Here is a 14,249-nt window from a genome sequence, read left to right on the forward strand (position 1 = left end):
CTAGCCACAGTCCCCTTGGTGGTATGCTATATTGTAAATTCTAGCCTCTTTCCCCTGCATCCATCATCCCCTTTTAGAGGGAGTTCTGTGTTAAGCTGATGGACAGGATGAAGGCAGGGTGTATTCCTTCCGAGAGAGTGTGAGTAAAGTCTCGCCCTTCGTTCCCTGGGGGAAGGTAGGTTAGCTGAAAGACCCAAAACCACCTCCTGCAGAGCCTTCCCTTCTGTGACATCCACTTCCTGACTGAGCTTTGGTCCAAGCAAGATCTGCTTCCCAACAGTTTTGGCTTCTGGCTCTCGACCCTGCATTTGGCTCGCCTCTGCCTGACCTTTGGATTTGGGACTTAGCCCCCCATATCCCGTGAGACATTTCCTTAAGGTTTTGTGACTTTCTTGTGGGCTGTGAACAGCGGAACGTGGCACCCAGGGCTGTGAGGGAATATCCGAAGAGGAGCAGTGGTAGTTGACCTCCGTGAAAATGGAGCAAAAAGCCTTTCAGAAAAGCTTGACTTTGGGATGTCTCTAATCTCCGACTCCTTGGGACTAAACACCAAACCAGTCTCAACACCATGGCGTTGGTTCCGAACCACTGGGCTCCGAGAGGACAGTAGAATGGCCTCGTGGGTTTCTGGGAGTGGCACTCTTTATGGGAGCAGCACGCCTCATCTTTCTCACTCGAAACAATTGGTGGGTTTGAACTGCTGATCCTGTGGTTAGCACCCCAACACAACCAGCACTCTACCACAAGGGCTCTCTAGTCTGGTATGGATACTTCTCAAGAAATGACTACCATACCAACACTTAAATTCTGCCTCTTGTAACCAGATTGCTGAAAATACCTCTCTATGGAATTCTGATATAAAACACTAACAGTACTGGGTAACAGACCTTCCTTTGTATTTTAAAAAATTCATTAATCAGACACTGAATGCCTGCTTTTTGCTAGGCATTCATCTGTGAGCTGGGAATCAAAAAACCCAAACTCTTACCTCTGTAAACCATTTTCCTGAGAGAAGATAAACAATACAAGCACGCTATATGTGTGATTGCGGTAAATACTAAAGGGGGGGGGAAAGCAGGAAGGGTGGAGGATAAAATAGGTGGAGAAAAAGATAAAATTGTAATAGGGTGATCAGATAGGATCTGAATGAGAAGAGTATTCTTACATCAATAGCTGAAGAAAAAGAATGCTCCATCATTCTATGTGGTTGTCTAAGGAAAGAGCATTTCAGGTGCATTTGGGGCTGACAAAGAGCTAGGTGGGGGTTGATGTGGCTGAAAAAACAATGGTAGAACGTGTGGACAGAAGGGGAACAGGAGGGCCACTTGGTGTCCCTTGTAGATCATGGTTAGGTCTTAGGATGGTTGGAGCAGCCAGTGACACAATGTGACTGACTTGATATGTCGAAGAACCCTTCTGGCGACTGGGTCAAGAACACTGTGAGAGAGGACGGGACAAGGGCTGGTCACAAGGGCCGAAGCACAGAGACAGTTTAAAGGGCTAATAGCATCACCCAACACGGTTGACTAGCCACCGCAATGGAGTCATTATAATGTACCCTGTCCCTGCTGTCAGCATCAACGGGGAGGGACGGGAGCCATCCTGACTTGTTCAGTTTTCCACAGTAACCTGTGCTGTTATTTCACAGCCCGATTTGCATTGAACGTTATCTGTACCCTGCCTCTCTGAGGAATTTTCCTGGAAGGGAAGGAATATTTTATCAAATGGATTCTCTGTATCATGGTCCTACGGGAACCGTCCCTGGTGCCCACCCCGGGGCAAAGGAGGCTCCCATGAAGGACCGTGCCATTGTGATAGTTAGTGGTGGATCCTGACACTGTCAAGAGAGAAAAAGTAGGTTCATGGCTGCGGGGCACTGTGGAAGGAGAGGATGGTTGTGATAGCGTCACTCCTTGCCTTCACCCCTGTCACTGTTACAGGGAGTCCTGCTCAGCTAGGCCTCACTCGTCCTTCTGGTCTACCTCAACTCAGGAATTGCTGCTTTTTAAAACCATTTTATTGGCACAGTCAGATATGGGAGTTAGTGACGATAAGTACAAGAATGAAGAAACCATTCTACAACCAACCGTGGTGATGACTGCAGAACTCTTCTTGATGTGCTTCAGAATGGAAAGCCTCATCTTGCTCGTGTTGAGTGGCTAGTGGTTTTGTACTGCTGACCTCATGGTTAGCAGCCAACAGGTAGCCCGACAGGCGGAATTACTCCACAGCAGTTTATCTGCACCCTAAGGGCTTTGTACCACCGGGGCTCCTGAACTCATGGGTAAGTCGCATCACTACCCCAAAACAAGACCAGAAACAAACGAACCACTCATTGCCATTGAGTCCCTTCTGGTTCTTACTGACCCTGTAGGTGACGGGGTGGCACAGCCACCATGGTTTCTGGGACTGCCCATTTTTAGGAGAGCAGAAAGCCTCGTCGTTCTCGGGCAGACTAGCTGGTGGTGCAGAACTGTTGGCATGTGGCTAGCAGCCCAGCCCTTTGCCACCAGGCTTCCTCGCGTAATGTTAGGGCCGAGAAGATGTGCTGCCAGTCAAGTGGAGCAGCAGTGTCACAACTGAGACAAAGCTGGCAAGACTTCCTTCTACCCCAGTGTGGTTTGGCTGCTGCTACTGACCACACCATTGCTCTGATTGTCTTCTAAGGGTCCATTTGAGTTGTAAGAGGTCGACCAGAATTTCATCGTATGCTCATGGCCGCAGTGGGATTTTCTTTCATGATAAGATGCCAATGGCAGAGTTTGGTATCAGTTGAGTTTATCTATCCGTTTAGTTACAAACAGTGTCCACATTTTTCTTGGGTGGGAAAGAAATTAGTTTACATGCTGTGTGTATGAGAAGTAGGCAGTGAAACATCTATGGCGATATCTGGTTATATCTTTTCTTTGCTATCTTTATGTCCACTTTGCGTTTATTATCTCCCACCTTTGGGTGAAAGTGGAAAACACAAACAAAACAGGTACTTGTTTTGGATTCATGATTTTGTTGTTGTCAGTGACCCCACATGGGAATTTTAGCCACCTGGCTATTTCACCATTGTAAGCCTTCCCATCTGGATGACCTCTTACGATCCTAACAGTGACCCTGTGGGGTAGACAAGATGGGCAGAAAGAAGAGCCCCATTTTGCAGGGACTCAGGACCAGCTCAAGACCACGTGCATGCTCAAGGGTAGAATAAATCGACTCAAGTCTCTTAAATTCTTAGTGTAGGGCATTATCCCAACCCTAAACCATTCCTGAGCTCGTGCGCAGTCCCTTGTGAAGCTCACATAGTAACAGAGTAAATATAGTGCTTCCGTGACTCTACTCGTTCCTAACTGACCTCGCACAAGCTTGGGGGTTTTGTTTCTTGTTTTTAACCTGTGTCCTCGTAGAAATATGCAATAAGTCCAGAGAGGCACCAAACCATACTCTTCGGAAGTAGAAAAAAAAAACCCAAACATAATGTTGAGGGAAAGCAGTCAGAATGTACGGCATGATTCCTTTTATATAAAGTTCAAATACGGCAGAACTAAGCTGAGGTCTTCAAAGCCAGCCTAGCCGTGACCCTCGTTTGGTGAGTGGGAGACTAGGGGTACCAATGTGCCCTTTGGGGAGATTCACTGAGCTTTTGTTCTCCAGTTAAGCTCTTTTTTCCAATGCCTTATTTTCATCAGCGGTTCAGGGCCAGCGAGTCAGTTCTGACTCATCAGAACCCAAGGTCCAGTGGAACCCACTGCCCAGTCCTGTGCTGTGCTCGCAGTTAGTGTATTTGAGCCCATTGCTGCTGCCTCTGGGTCAGGGCAGCTCCTTTTCTTCTGACCGCTACTGGACCAAACATGATGTCCTTTTCCTGGGGCTGGTATCTCCTCGTAACCTGTCCAAAGTAAGTGGGCAAAGCCTCACCAGCCTCGTGTCTAAGGCGCACTCTGTCCGTTCTTTCAAGGCTTTGTTGGTTGGGCAGGCAGCGGTACTTTCAATATTCCTTACCAGCAGCTTCATTCAAAGACATCAGTTCTTCCTTGGCTGTCCTTATACCTTCCTCATCATTTGCGTGCATATGAAGTGACTGAGAACACGTTACTCTGGTTCAGGACAGGTATACCTGCCTCCTGAAAGCCGTATTGGTGCTCCTTCACACTGCAAAGCAGTCTCACGTAGCAGAATGTTCCGATGCCATGCATCCCTTGACTTCTTGGCTGCTGCTTCCCCTGTGAGCATTGATTGTGGATCCAAGTAAAATGAAAGCCTTAACTGCCCCCCCACCCCATCTATTATAATGATGTCTATTGGTCTAGCTGTAAGGATTTGTTGTGTTTGTTTGCCCTGAGTTGCAGTCCAGCCTGAAGGCTGCAGTCTTGATTTCTATCAGCAAGGGCTTCCGTGAAGTGGCAGCCCATTTATTTATTGTGTATTTATTGTGTATTATTCACTGCCGTTTCCCCACCAAAGCCCCCACCCCACCCCCACCCTCTGTTGCGATGTTGATTTCTGAGCAGACCAAGTTTTGAGCCCTGCGATTCCTTGTTACAGAGCCAGCTGCAGTGGGCCTATGGTGAATCACGCCCGTGGTAAAATGCTTGCCGAAACAGCTTTCTTGGGTACACGTTTGAAGGTGGTATGGGAAGAAAAGCATTGAAGAAGGGCCCTTCAGGGAGAATGTTAATCTGTATCAAAACAGACACGGCTCGAAATGTTCCCATGGAATTCTGATAAGGCTCAGCACAGAGCTGTCGTCAGCTTCTTAGAGTTTAACAATTTCACACTGATTTCACCACCACCCCAACCCCCCGCACCACCATATAAGTGGTTTCAGAAAAGTATAAATAGTCCAGCAACAAACAGCGGTTTCATTTTAGAAATGTCCCTCCGGGTCAGAGCCTAAAGGCTGTCCGATTGGAGCTAGAAATTACTTGGAGCAAAAACCGAAATTTTAATAAGAATAGAAGTGGGCATGATGCCTGTCAGGACTTCTGCTGGCTCTCGGGGCTTCTAATGCCAGAGTAAATCCACATGCTTCCTGACCACAAGACGTGCAAGAAGAACGCGGAGGGCTTACAAGATTGTGTGGATCGGCAAGGCCTTTGCTAGGCTCAAGGCTTAGCGCTTTAGGCCTGCGTGAGTCCCGTGTGATGGGTCCCATTCAAGATGACAAACCACTTCCTCGACAGTCATTGCTGCTTGTTCTGAAGGTGACTGATTTGGGCTTGATTTTAATCTTCCGTGTTGTTTACAAGTAATGTGTTTTTCGAATGTACCTATCATCAATTTACCTTGGTGGGCTTTTCTTTCTTATCCCCCCTGTAGTGTTCTGTCTCATCCTCGGAGGAGGAAAGGCATATTTCCATCAGGAGACCTAAAACGCCCACTTCAGGTGACTTCTCCGACCTTCACACTCACACGAACTGGACCAAGTCACTTCCGCTGCCAACCCCAGAGGAGAAGATGCGGCAACAAGCCCAGATAGTCCAGGCAGATGTGATTCCTATCAACGTGACAGGTACGCTTTCTATGCAGACAGGGTCCGAAGGTACTTGGAGAGGGACTGGGACTGTTGGCTGTTACATGCTTTGGGAGTTGCATTTGCACATCAAAGAAAAATAGCTGTGGTCCAGTTTCATGACCTGTGTGTAAGGAAGGCCATGCTAAAACATATGTGTTGCATCTGTGTAATTTGTATATTGCTTGTGAGATTAGAAAACTAAATGGATCCACTCAGTGATCTATGGCCAGCTTTCTATAACCAAAGCTTTGTGTCAGAGAATTTGAGGATTCATGCATCTATCTTTAAAAAATATTAATTTGTTTTAAAAAAAGATTCATAATGTTGCATATGAACATTTTCTAAATCTTGATCTGAGAAATATTTCTCTTTTTTTGGGGGGGTTGTTATTTTAAGTAATATTCAGAAATCTAAATAAATAATTAGGTAATAGATTTGTGATGTTTCCAGATGATAGATTTTCTTACTTTTCTCAAGTAGAAAAATGGAAAAAATTGCATGCCAGGAAAATACTAAGTGAAGTAACAATATGACCATATAACAACATTACTTAAAAGATGTAAGACAATGGCACACTTACATTTTGATACCCAATATTAGAATTCTAGAATCACCAAGTAAAAAGTCATTCATTCAGAATATTACATTTTTAGAACCACGTCAGCTGGCAGTTGCCAAGCCTGAGATTCAGGGTCTTTGGTAGTCCCATCCTCAGTCTTGAATCACCTGTGATGATTCATGGTAACAAAGGACAGACCGCTCAAAGATGACCTTTCACAGACTGAGACGCGCTGTGAGAAGATGGAAACCTGGCTCTACTTTGTCATGTCCACCGCCCGGAAAAGGGTTTGGGCTAACAATTTGTACAGTGTACGAAATTCAAATTACACGTGTTTAGAATTTAGAGCTTCAGCCTGAGACATAGATTACTAATAGCCATCCTTCATCATCAGTCCACACAGAAGATGGCCCATTGGTCCAGAACCTAAAAATGTCAGGAGCTCAGGTAGGGTACATTTTCACTAGAAAAAGGTGACAGCATTCCTGCAACTGCTGGTGGACACTGGTTGCTGTTTGCCATGGCTTGGATGAGCTTGGAAGGGGTGAATAGCATTTTAGTAGTTAATAACGTTTTATTAAAAAACAAATTGTAAGCTATTTAAAAATTAACTTTAAAACTCGCTCTTGAATTCTGTAGACATTTTCATAAATAAGTGCATCACGTATTTTAAATTCCATGTGCATCTTTCCTAAGCCTTAAAGAAATCATGGCATTTTAATCCATTTGCATTCCGAATAACAATGCTGAACTTTCAAATGTAATCACATTCTATTCTAAAGATTATAGCTCTTTTGTAGCTGTGTTCTAGAACAAGGTTTGTTCTTTATCGCTGTACTAAATAAATGGGCACATATTTCCTATAAGAACATCAGTTATATTATTTGATTGAGTAAATGCAGCAGTGTAATTACATTATGTTTGATTAAGTGCCTCAGAAATAATATAACAAGATTGTGCCGTGAAATGTGATAACCCTTAATGTAAGTAAAGTAAAATGAATTACCATGGGATTAGGGTGTTTAAAATAGAAAAACTAGAGATTCAAGGATACCGGATTATTTGTGATGATGGACATGCTCCTCACGGAGCATGGCATTTCTTTTGAGTTTTAATTCTCTGTTTGATGACGAGGTGGATCCAAATCACACAGGGTGGGTTTGCACATGTTAAACATAATTGCATAAAGCTTAAAAGGAGACGATGAATGACAAACAAATGAGCAATATCCATTATGTCAAACTGCAGTTAGATTTTGATTTACTAACAGTTTACAGAAATGTAGAAATTAGGTCTAATGTACATGTCTTGATCCATTTTCTCTATCTCTAGGTACACACACATTGTCTCCCAAAGGGACTAATGTGTCTGATATTTCAGGACACAAGAACATTAAACATACAAATGTCAGTGCAGGTGGTTGAACAGACAGAGGTTATACCATTTCCTGCACATTGCACATTTTTACAGCTCAAACCTTTGTGAAATAAAAAGGTGGCTTCCTGCAGAGGGGATTGGCATGTGCTCATTTATTTTGATGAGCACTAATGCTGTACTGTGATGTCCCAGAAGGTTCAGCAGGAAAAATATCAAGAGATATATTATTTTAAAGTCAGAGTGAAGCTCCCTCCCCAGGCATAACTTGAGAACGCCAAACATAGGTTACTGCTGGCTTAAAGATGGCTGTGATTCCTTTAGGTTAGAAATCCTGTGGGAAGTCAATGTAATCTTAACAGGTGAGGACGAGCGGAAACTGTGTGAAACAAAATGTATTGACATGCAAGATTGCTCCCACCTTTGCCACATAAGGTAGCAGCTCTTCCACCTGGAAAGGCCGTGGGGAAGCCGACGGAAACAGGTCTCACGAACTGGTTTTGTACTGAAGTTTGAGCTAGCTAGCACATTTGAAAGAGTGGCCATGACCGGCGAAGCCCTGATTCAGTGCAATGAAACAATTAAATTCCTTTCAAGTCAGTAGGTAGGATTGAGGCCAGGTGTTGAGCTGAAGGCCATGGGGATACAGGCACGAGTCCTTCCCTCAAGCACAGGGGAGGCCTGTTTTCTAGGTCATGAAGCAAGCAGGGAGAGTTGGGCGGCTTCAGCGCTCAATGTCTTAGCTGCTCATCTCATGGTTTGCTTCCTAATTCCTTGGTGCGTGGGTGGCTTGATCTTTTCTGTCCTTTAGGAACCACAGCTGGAGACTCAAAGCAACTTCCTACCAGTGTCACCCCCCTCCCTCCTTCTTAATTTCTTAACAGAAGACATTATGTTTTCCTTTAAGGCAGAGACTAATGGACCTTTGAAGCCATCACTTGCCCCTAACTTGCCATTCAGCCACTGCCCATACTGACCCAGTGACCGTGGTGATGGTGCCCTCTGGGCCTCAGGGTCTTGTCTCTCTGGGTCATTTCTACTCCCCCCTCCCCCATTGTGGACAAATTTGCAAGCATGCGTTAAGTTTGCAAGCATCTTTGAAAGATTGTTCAAAAAAAAAAAAAAAAGAAAGATTGTTCTTCAGAAGAGTGTTGACCATTTCAGATTGTTTTATCCTGTTTTGCTTGGAGAAAGTTCTATTTCCAACATCTTAAAACAGAAGCTATGTTGTATGTAAACCGTCCTTGTGAAAAAGAGTGAGTGTTTTTGCACTTCACTTACTACACGAGAGTGTCCTGGGTGTGAGATCGGGGTCTATGTCTGTGTACACACCCACAGAGCGCTCTCGAAAAAAATTAAAATCTGACCTTTTTTTCTTTTTTAAGAAAGCCAGTGTTGCAAAGCTGTCTTTAATGAATTTAACACATCATTTAACACAGATCAGTAGCTAAGCTTGCACACATGACTCTTGTTATGATTTCTCATGATGTGTTCATCACACAAGCTGATCCCGTAGGAAAGGAAAAAGGACCCTTTGGACATAGCGGCCTGGGTTTGATTTCCAGATCACCTGAACTCTCTGGCTTAACCCCAACGTTAAAATGGGGATTGTCAAGCAGCCAGCAGCACATAGTCTGGTTTTAACCCCAGCTGTGCTACTGGGTCTCGTTGCGATGAAAGCACGTTGTCATTATAAGGCTGTTTTGTTTGTGATAGGTGTTTTTCACACCGTGAAAATGACCATGGTTCATCCAGATTGCCCACCTCCTTGCTGGAAAGAACAAAAGCTCTTCATCCCAGAACTCTGCATAGTTTTCATTTCATCCCATAGACCAAGCTGTTCTCCTGGTCTCTGTGTGTTGGCGCAAATCCAATCCATCCACCGCCACCGCTAGACACACGCGGACATAGAGGTATGCTGACAACGGCCACCATCCTCCATCGTTCAAATAGCCCAGAGTCACCCTTCTGGTGTGTGATTAACAGATTCGCACTCACTCCTCTGACTCATCTGAAGTGAGACCTCAGTGCCGTCTTGGGGCGGACACGCTCACAGAAATCTGGAAAACGGCCTTATGATGGGAATGTGCTTTCTTCTTCTGTTGTTGGCCTTTAGCACCCATCACCACCACCACCACCACCACATGACTGGCTAACCTCATGATTAATACCTTCGTGTCATTTCAAACAAGCTTCTGGAAGACAGCGCATGGTTTCAGCTTGCTTGGAAGTAACCTGGCTTTGCTTGTTCTACTACTCTGCACTAGGGGAGAATTTCGATCGCCAGGCCAGCCTTCGGCGGTCTCTAATTTACACAGACACACTGGTAAGACGACCGAAGAAAGTCAAAAGGAGAAAGACTATTACGGGAGTGCCTGACGACATACAGAAGGAGCTAGGTATGGCTGCTCAGAACTGTGCTCTGCTGCCCTTCACTGCTGCCCTGCATGACTGCTCACCTCACTCTGGCACTGATAACATCTGTACATTCTGATAGCCATGGGGGCCCAGCTTCGTAGCTAAATGAGGCCTGGGCTGCAAACCATAACAATGTGTGGAGATGATTTGTTGAATTTAAATGAGAAGTCAGGGGAGGGTGGGAAGCTTGTAGAAAAACTATCAGCTGGGAGGTTAGACATTGATAGTTGACGTCATCACTGTGTTCCTCGAGCACTGGGTATTTCTGCAATTAACCTTCGTTCTCATTTTGATCATAAGTTTCCAAGAATGGGAGAACTCCCTTTAGGACTCCAGATTCTGAGAGTGGGGTCTGCTGGTTAGACTGGCACTGCTGGTAGAGGCTGCAGCCTAGCAAGATGCATGCGTATGACTAGACGAACATATCCCTCACATGTGTGCTCCATATTGCCTTCACGCACGTCCAGTGTGGCAGCCCCCTAGCATTTTGTGTCTGTGTTTGTCAGCTGGTGCTAAGCACGAGGAACACAGATCGGGGGTCCAGTGAAGAGGACTGTTAGTCCTTGCTCACCTCTGCATTTTGCTTCCTCTCTCTTTCATTAGTAACTTTCTCTCCACGATTCTTTGTGGAGTGCAGAGGCCACGTGGCTTGGTGGCTCAGGGGCTCTGGCGCAGGACCGCCACTCACTCTGGGTGACCTCAAACAGGTCACTCCGCTGCTACAAGTCTCTTAGCTGACTCATAGAGCCTGCCTCGGAGGATTGTTTGCGGATTAAATGAACGAGTTCACATGGAGCACTGAGTCAGCAGCCTTGGTGGCACAGTGGGTGAAGCACCGGGCTATCAACCCTGTGGTTGGCAGTTTTGAAAACCACCGCTAGTCCTCGTTCCTCTGGAGAAAGAGAAGACTGTCTGCTTGCATGAAGTTTCGTAAACCCTAGGAAGTAGTTCTCTGCCCTCCAGAGTCACTCCCTCAAAACAAAACCACCAAACTCAATGCCAACTCATAGCAAGACCATTGGACAGGGTGGAACGAGCTCTGAGTTTCTGAGACTAACTCCTGCAGAGAGTAGAAAGTCCCATCTTTCTCCCGAGGAGGGGCTGGTGGTTTTGAATTGCTGACCTTGCTGTTAGCAGCCCAGCGCATAACCACTACGCCACCAGGGCTCCCGTAGAGGCACTAGGAATCTAAATGGGCTCAATGTCTAGTGGGTTTGGTGTTTGGGAATTTGAAATACTTAGGTACCTGGTCCTACTATAGATGTAATTACTGTTTTAATTATTGACGAGAATTTAATATCTTCCTTAGAAATTGGCCTATTTGTTCTCAATTCTGTGTAGAAAATGCCAGATGACTACCTGGTATATTTTAATTCACTTTTGAAGACATGTAGGTCTGGAATCCCTGAGTGACATAAACAGTTAGGGGCTCAATTGCCCACTAGAAAATGGGTGATTAAAAACATCCCCCATGGAATATTGATTTAAATATTGATTTATTTTTGTCTTTTTTGTTATGTTTTATTCTGCTTTGTTTTACACATATTATTGTGTACACATGTCTATCTGGACAATCCGGAGGAGAGAACAGTGGGAGCGACAGTTCCGGGGGAACACAGGAGAGGGAGAGATCAGGGAACAGGAGCAGGGTGCCAACAAACTCAGGGACAAGGGAAGAATAAGTGATCTAAAATTGATGACAAGGAGGGCATAGGATGCTTGGGGGTGGGAGTGGGGCTCGATTAAGGACAATGTAGTTGAGAGGAATTACCAAAACCCGAATGAAGGCCGAACATGATAGTGGGACAGGAGGAAAGTAAAAGGAAATAGAGGAAAGAACTGGGAGGCATAGGAGAGTTATAGAGGTCTAAATATATGTACATGTATTTATGTAAATACATTTATATACAGTGACAGGGATAAAGATATGTACATATATTTATTTATAAAGTATTATGGTAGCAGTTGGACATTGGGCCTCCACTCAAGTACTCCCTCAACGCAAGAACAATTTGTTCTACTAACATGGCACTCTGTGATGCCCTGCCTTGGGCCTCAGTAAAAAGCTCCAGTGATCCAGATGATTTACAAGTGTTTTCTTAATGCACATGCGCATAAGGGTGTTTTAGAAACACAAGCCAAGTGCTTCCACGGGATTTATGAAATCTGTCTTTGGCGTATGTCCTTGGGTGCTGCTGCTGTCCTTAGGTGCCATCAAGCCGATTCATATTCATAGCGACATTGAGCACTCTCCTCCCCTCTTGCACCATCTGCACAATTGTTGTTCTGTTTGAGCCCATTGTAACCACACTGGCAATCCACCTCCTGGAGGTCAACCTTTTTCCGCTGCCCCTCCACTCTACCAAGCATGTGATGCCCTCTTCCAAGGACTGGTCTCTTCTGATGATGTGTCCAAAACCCCTGAGGTGAAGTGACCATCCCCATTTGTAAGGCGCCTTCTGGAGAGGTTCCTAACTTGATAGATTTGTTTGTTCTTACGGCAGTCTATGGTACTTTGAGGAAGCATCACCAACACCATAACTCAAACATAGCAATTTCCCCCCAGTCTTCCATATTAATTTCCCAGCTTTAAGTGGCAGATGAAGTCATTGAACATGCCATGGTTTGGGTCAGGCACACCTAAGTCCTCAAAGTGACATCCTTGCCTTTCAAAGTTTGAAAGAAGTCTTGTGCAGCTATGTGCAGTGCAGACATTCATCATTTGGTCCCGTGACAGCTACTTCCACAGAATCCTTGACAGCATCAGTCGTCTCCCCATTTATCTCTCTTCTATCATATACGACATTCTATTCTTTTTCAGCTACTGAGTTTGAGGATGTATTGGAATGGCTACACAGACCGTTCAGATAGTGTGTGTTATTACGGGGTTTATTAAAGAAGTTAACAAATTACAACACAGGTGAGAAATGTTCAGGAGACAGTGTTCAGCCAGACATGTTAGGACGTTCGCTTGGGGCTGCTCGTCAATGCTCAGCCTGAAGTCACTGGGCTCACGCTCTGTAGGTCAGCAACCCAGCGCCGCCAAAAAGTGCCCAGAGGCACCGAACTCTGCAAGCCAGCTTCCTGCTTCAAAGCACTGTTTCACTTGCTCGGGGGAAGTCCACCGCTAACTCATGCTTTGGTTCCTGATTATGTTGCCGCTCTTCTGCTACACCTCTGATGTCAGAGCCATCTTCTGGATCTAGAAGGTTCGCTGTGTACAGTTCTTGGGGTCCAGATGAGGCACGCCACTGCTGGCTCTTGCTGGTAGTGATATTTTGCCACCTGCTTCCCAAAGGGTTCACGTTATACCCAGCAGGTTAGCATTCCAGTGAATCCTGTTAATGTCTACTCCCTAGTGAGTCCCATCATTGCCGCCCCCACTCCCCCACCTTCTTACTCAGACCCACACGGGCAATGGTCCTTTGGTGGGAGTTACAGAGCCTTTGTCTAGAAGAGTCATCTGAAGTAATCCGCTGCCCCTGGAACCATGAGGCTATCTACTGGTCCGTTTGTGAGCATTTTGGATTTCTTTACATTGAGTTGCACTCCACCCGGAAGGCTGCAGTCTTTGATTTTCATCAAGAGCTTCAGCTTCTGCTCACTTTCCGCAAACGAGGTGGTGTCATCTGGATATTGCAGGTTGTTAGTAAACCTTCCATCCTGATAGCATGTGTTTCTTTTTACAGTCCTCCGAAGAGTTTTTGCTGAGCAACACTAGTCAGTACAGTAAAACCATATAACTCTGACATACCTCTTTAAACTGGGCAGTAATCCCTTGTTCTGTATTGCTCTAATATTTCATCCGCTGTTTCAAACATTTTCAAGTGCCAGTGATTTGGTTCTGACTCAGAGACCCTATGAACAACCAAACGAATTCATACAATGGCCAACTGGGTCAATCGATCTTGTTGAGTTTCTCCTTCTCTATCGCTGACCCACTGTACCAAGCATGATCCACCCCAAACCATCAATCTTGTTATCTTCCAAAGGGTCTCTAGTGCCTATCCATAAAGTCACTTCCTTGGGTAAAGGCACATCTCTTTAAAGACCAAGGTAAATTATAAATGTTAACTGAGTGTTGTAATAAGTGATTAATTTATTGATCACATATGGAATATATTAATATCAATTAGTTCAACCAATTAATTAGCTATCACCTAGAGCCGTGGTTCTCAACCTTCCTAATGCCGCGACCCTTTAATACAGTTCCTCATGTTGTGGTGACCCCCCAACCATAAAATTCTTTTCTTTTTTTTAAAATTTAAATTATTTTATTGGGGACTCGTACAACTCTTATCACAATCCACAATCCATTGTGCCAAGCACATTGGTACATTTGTTGCCATCATCATTCTCAAAACATGTGCTTTCTACTTGAGCCCTTGGTATCAG

General features: G+C 45.0%; 1 protein-coding gene across 4 annotated transcripts in view; it reads left to right on the plus strand.

Annotated features, from left to right (window-relative positions):
* NHSL1 (NHS like 1) overlaps positions 1–14,249 on the plus strand; it is a 185,115-nt gene that overhangs the window by 151,367 nt on the left and 19,499 nt on the right. For 2 of the 4 annotated variants that reach the window (XM_045294383.1, XM_045294380.1), the window contains exon 4: positions 5,308–5,500. In XM_045294383.1, coding sequence (XP_045150318.1) covers positions 5,308–5,500 — 193 coding nt within the window. Of the gene's footprint in view, positions 1–4,897; positions 5,193–5,307; positions 5,501–9,703; positions 9,836–14,249 lie in introns of those variants that run through there. The other 2 variants (XM_045294382.1, XM_045294381.1) reach the window with 2 other exon arrangements.

Source organism: Echinops telfairi, unplaced genomic scaffold (assembly GCF_000313985.2).
Source record: "Echinops telfairi isolate 266 unplaced genomic scaffold, ASM31398v2 ScPeMD7_3533;HRSCAF=4204_0, whole genome shotgun sequence".
Lineage (NCBI taxonomy): Eukaryota > Metazoa > Chordata > Mammalia > Afrosoricida > Tenrecidae > Echinops > Echinops telfairi.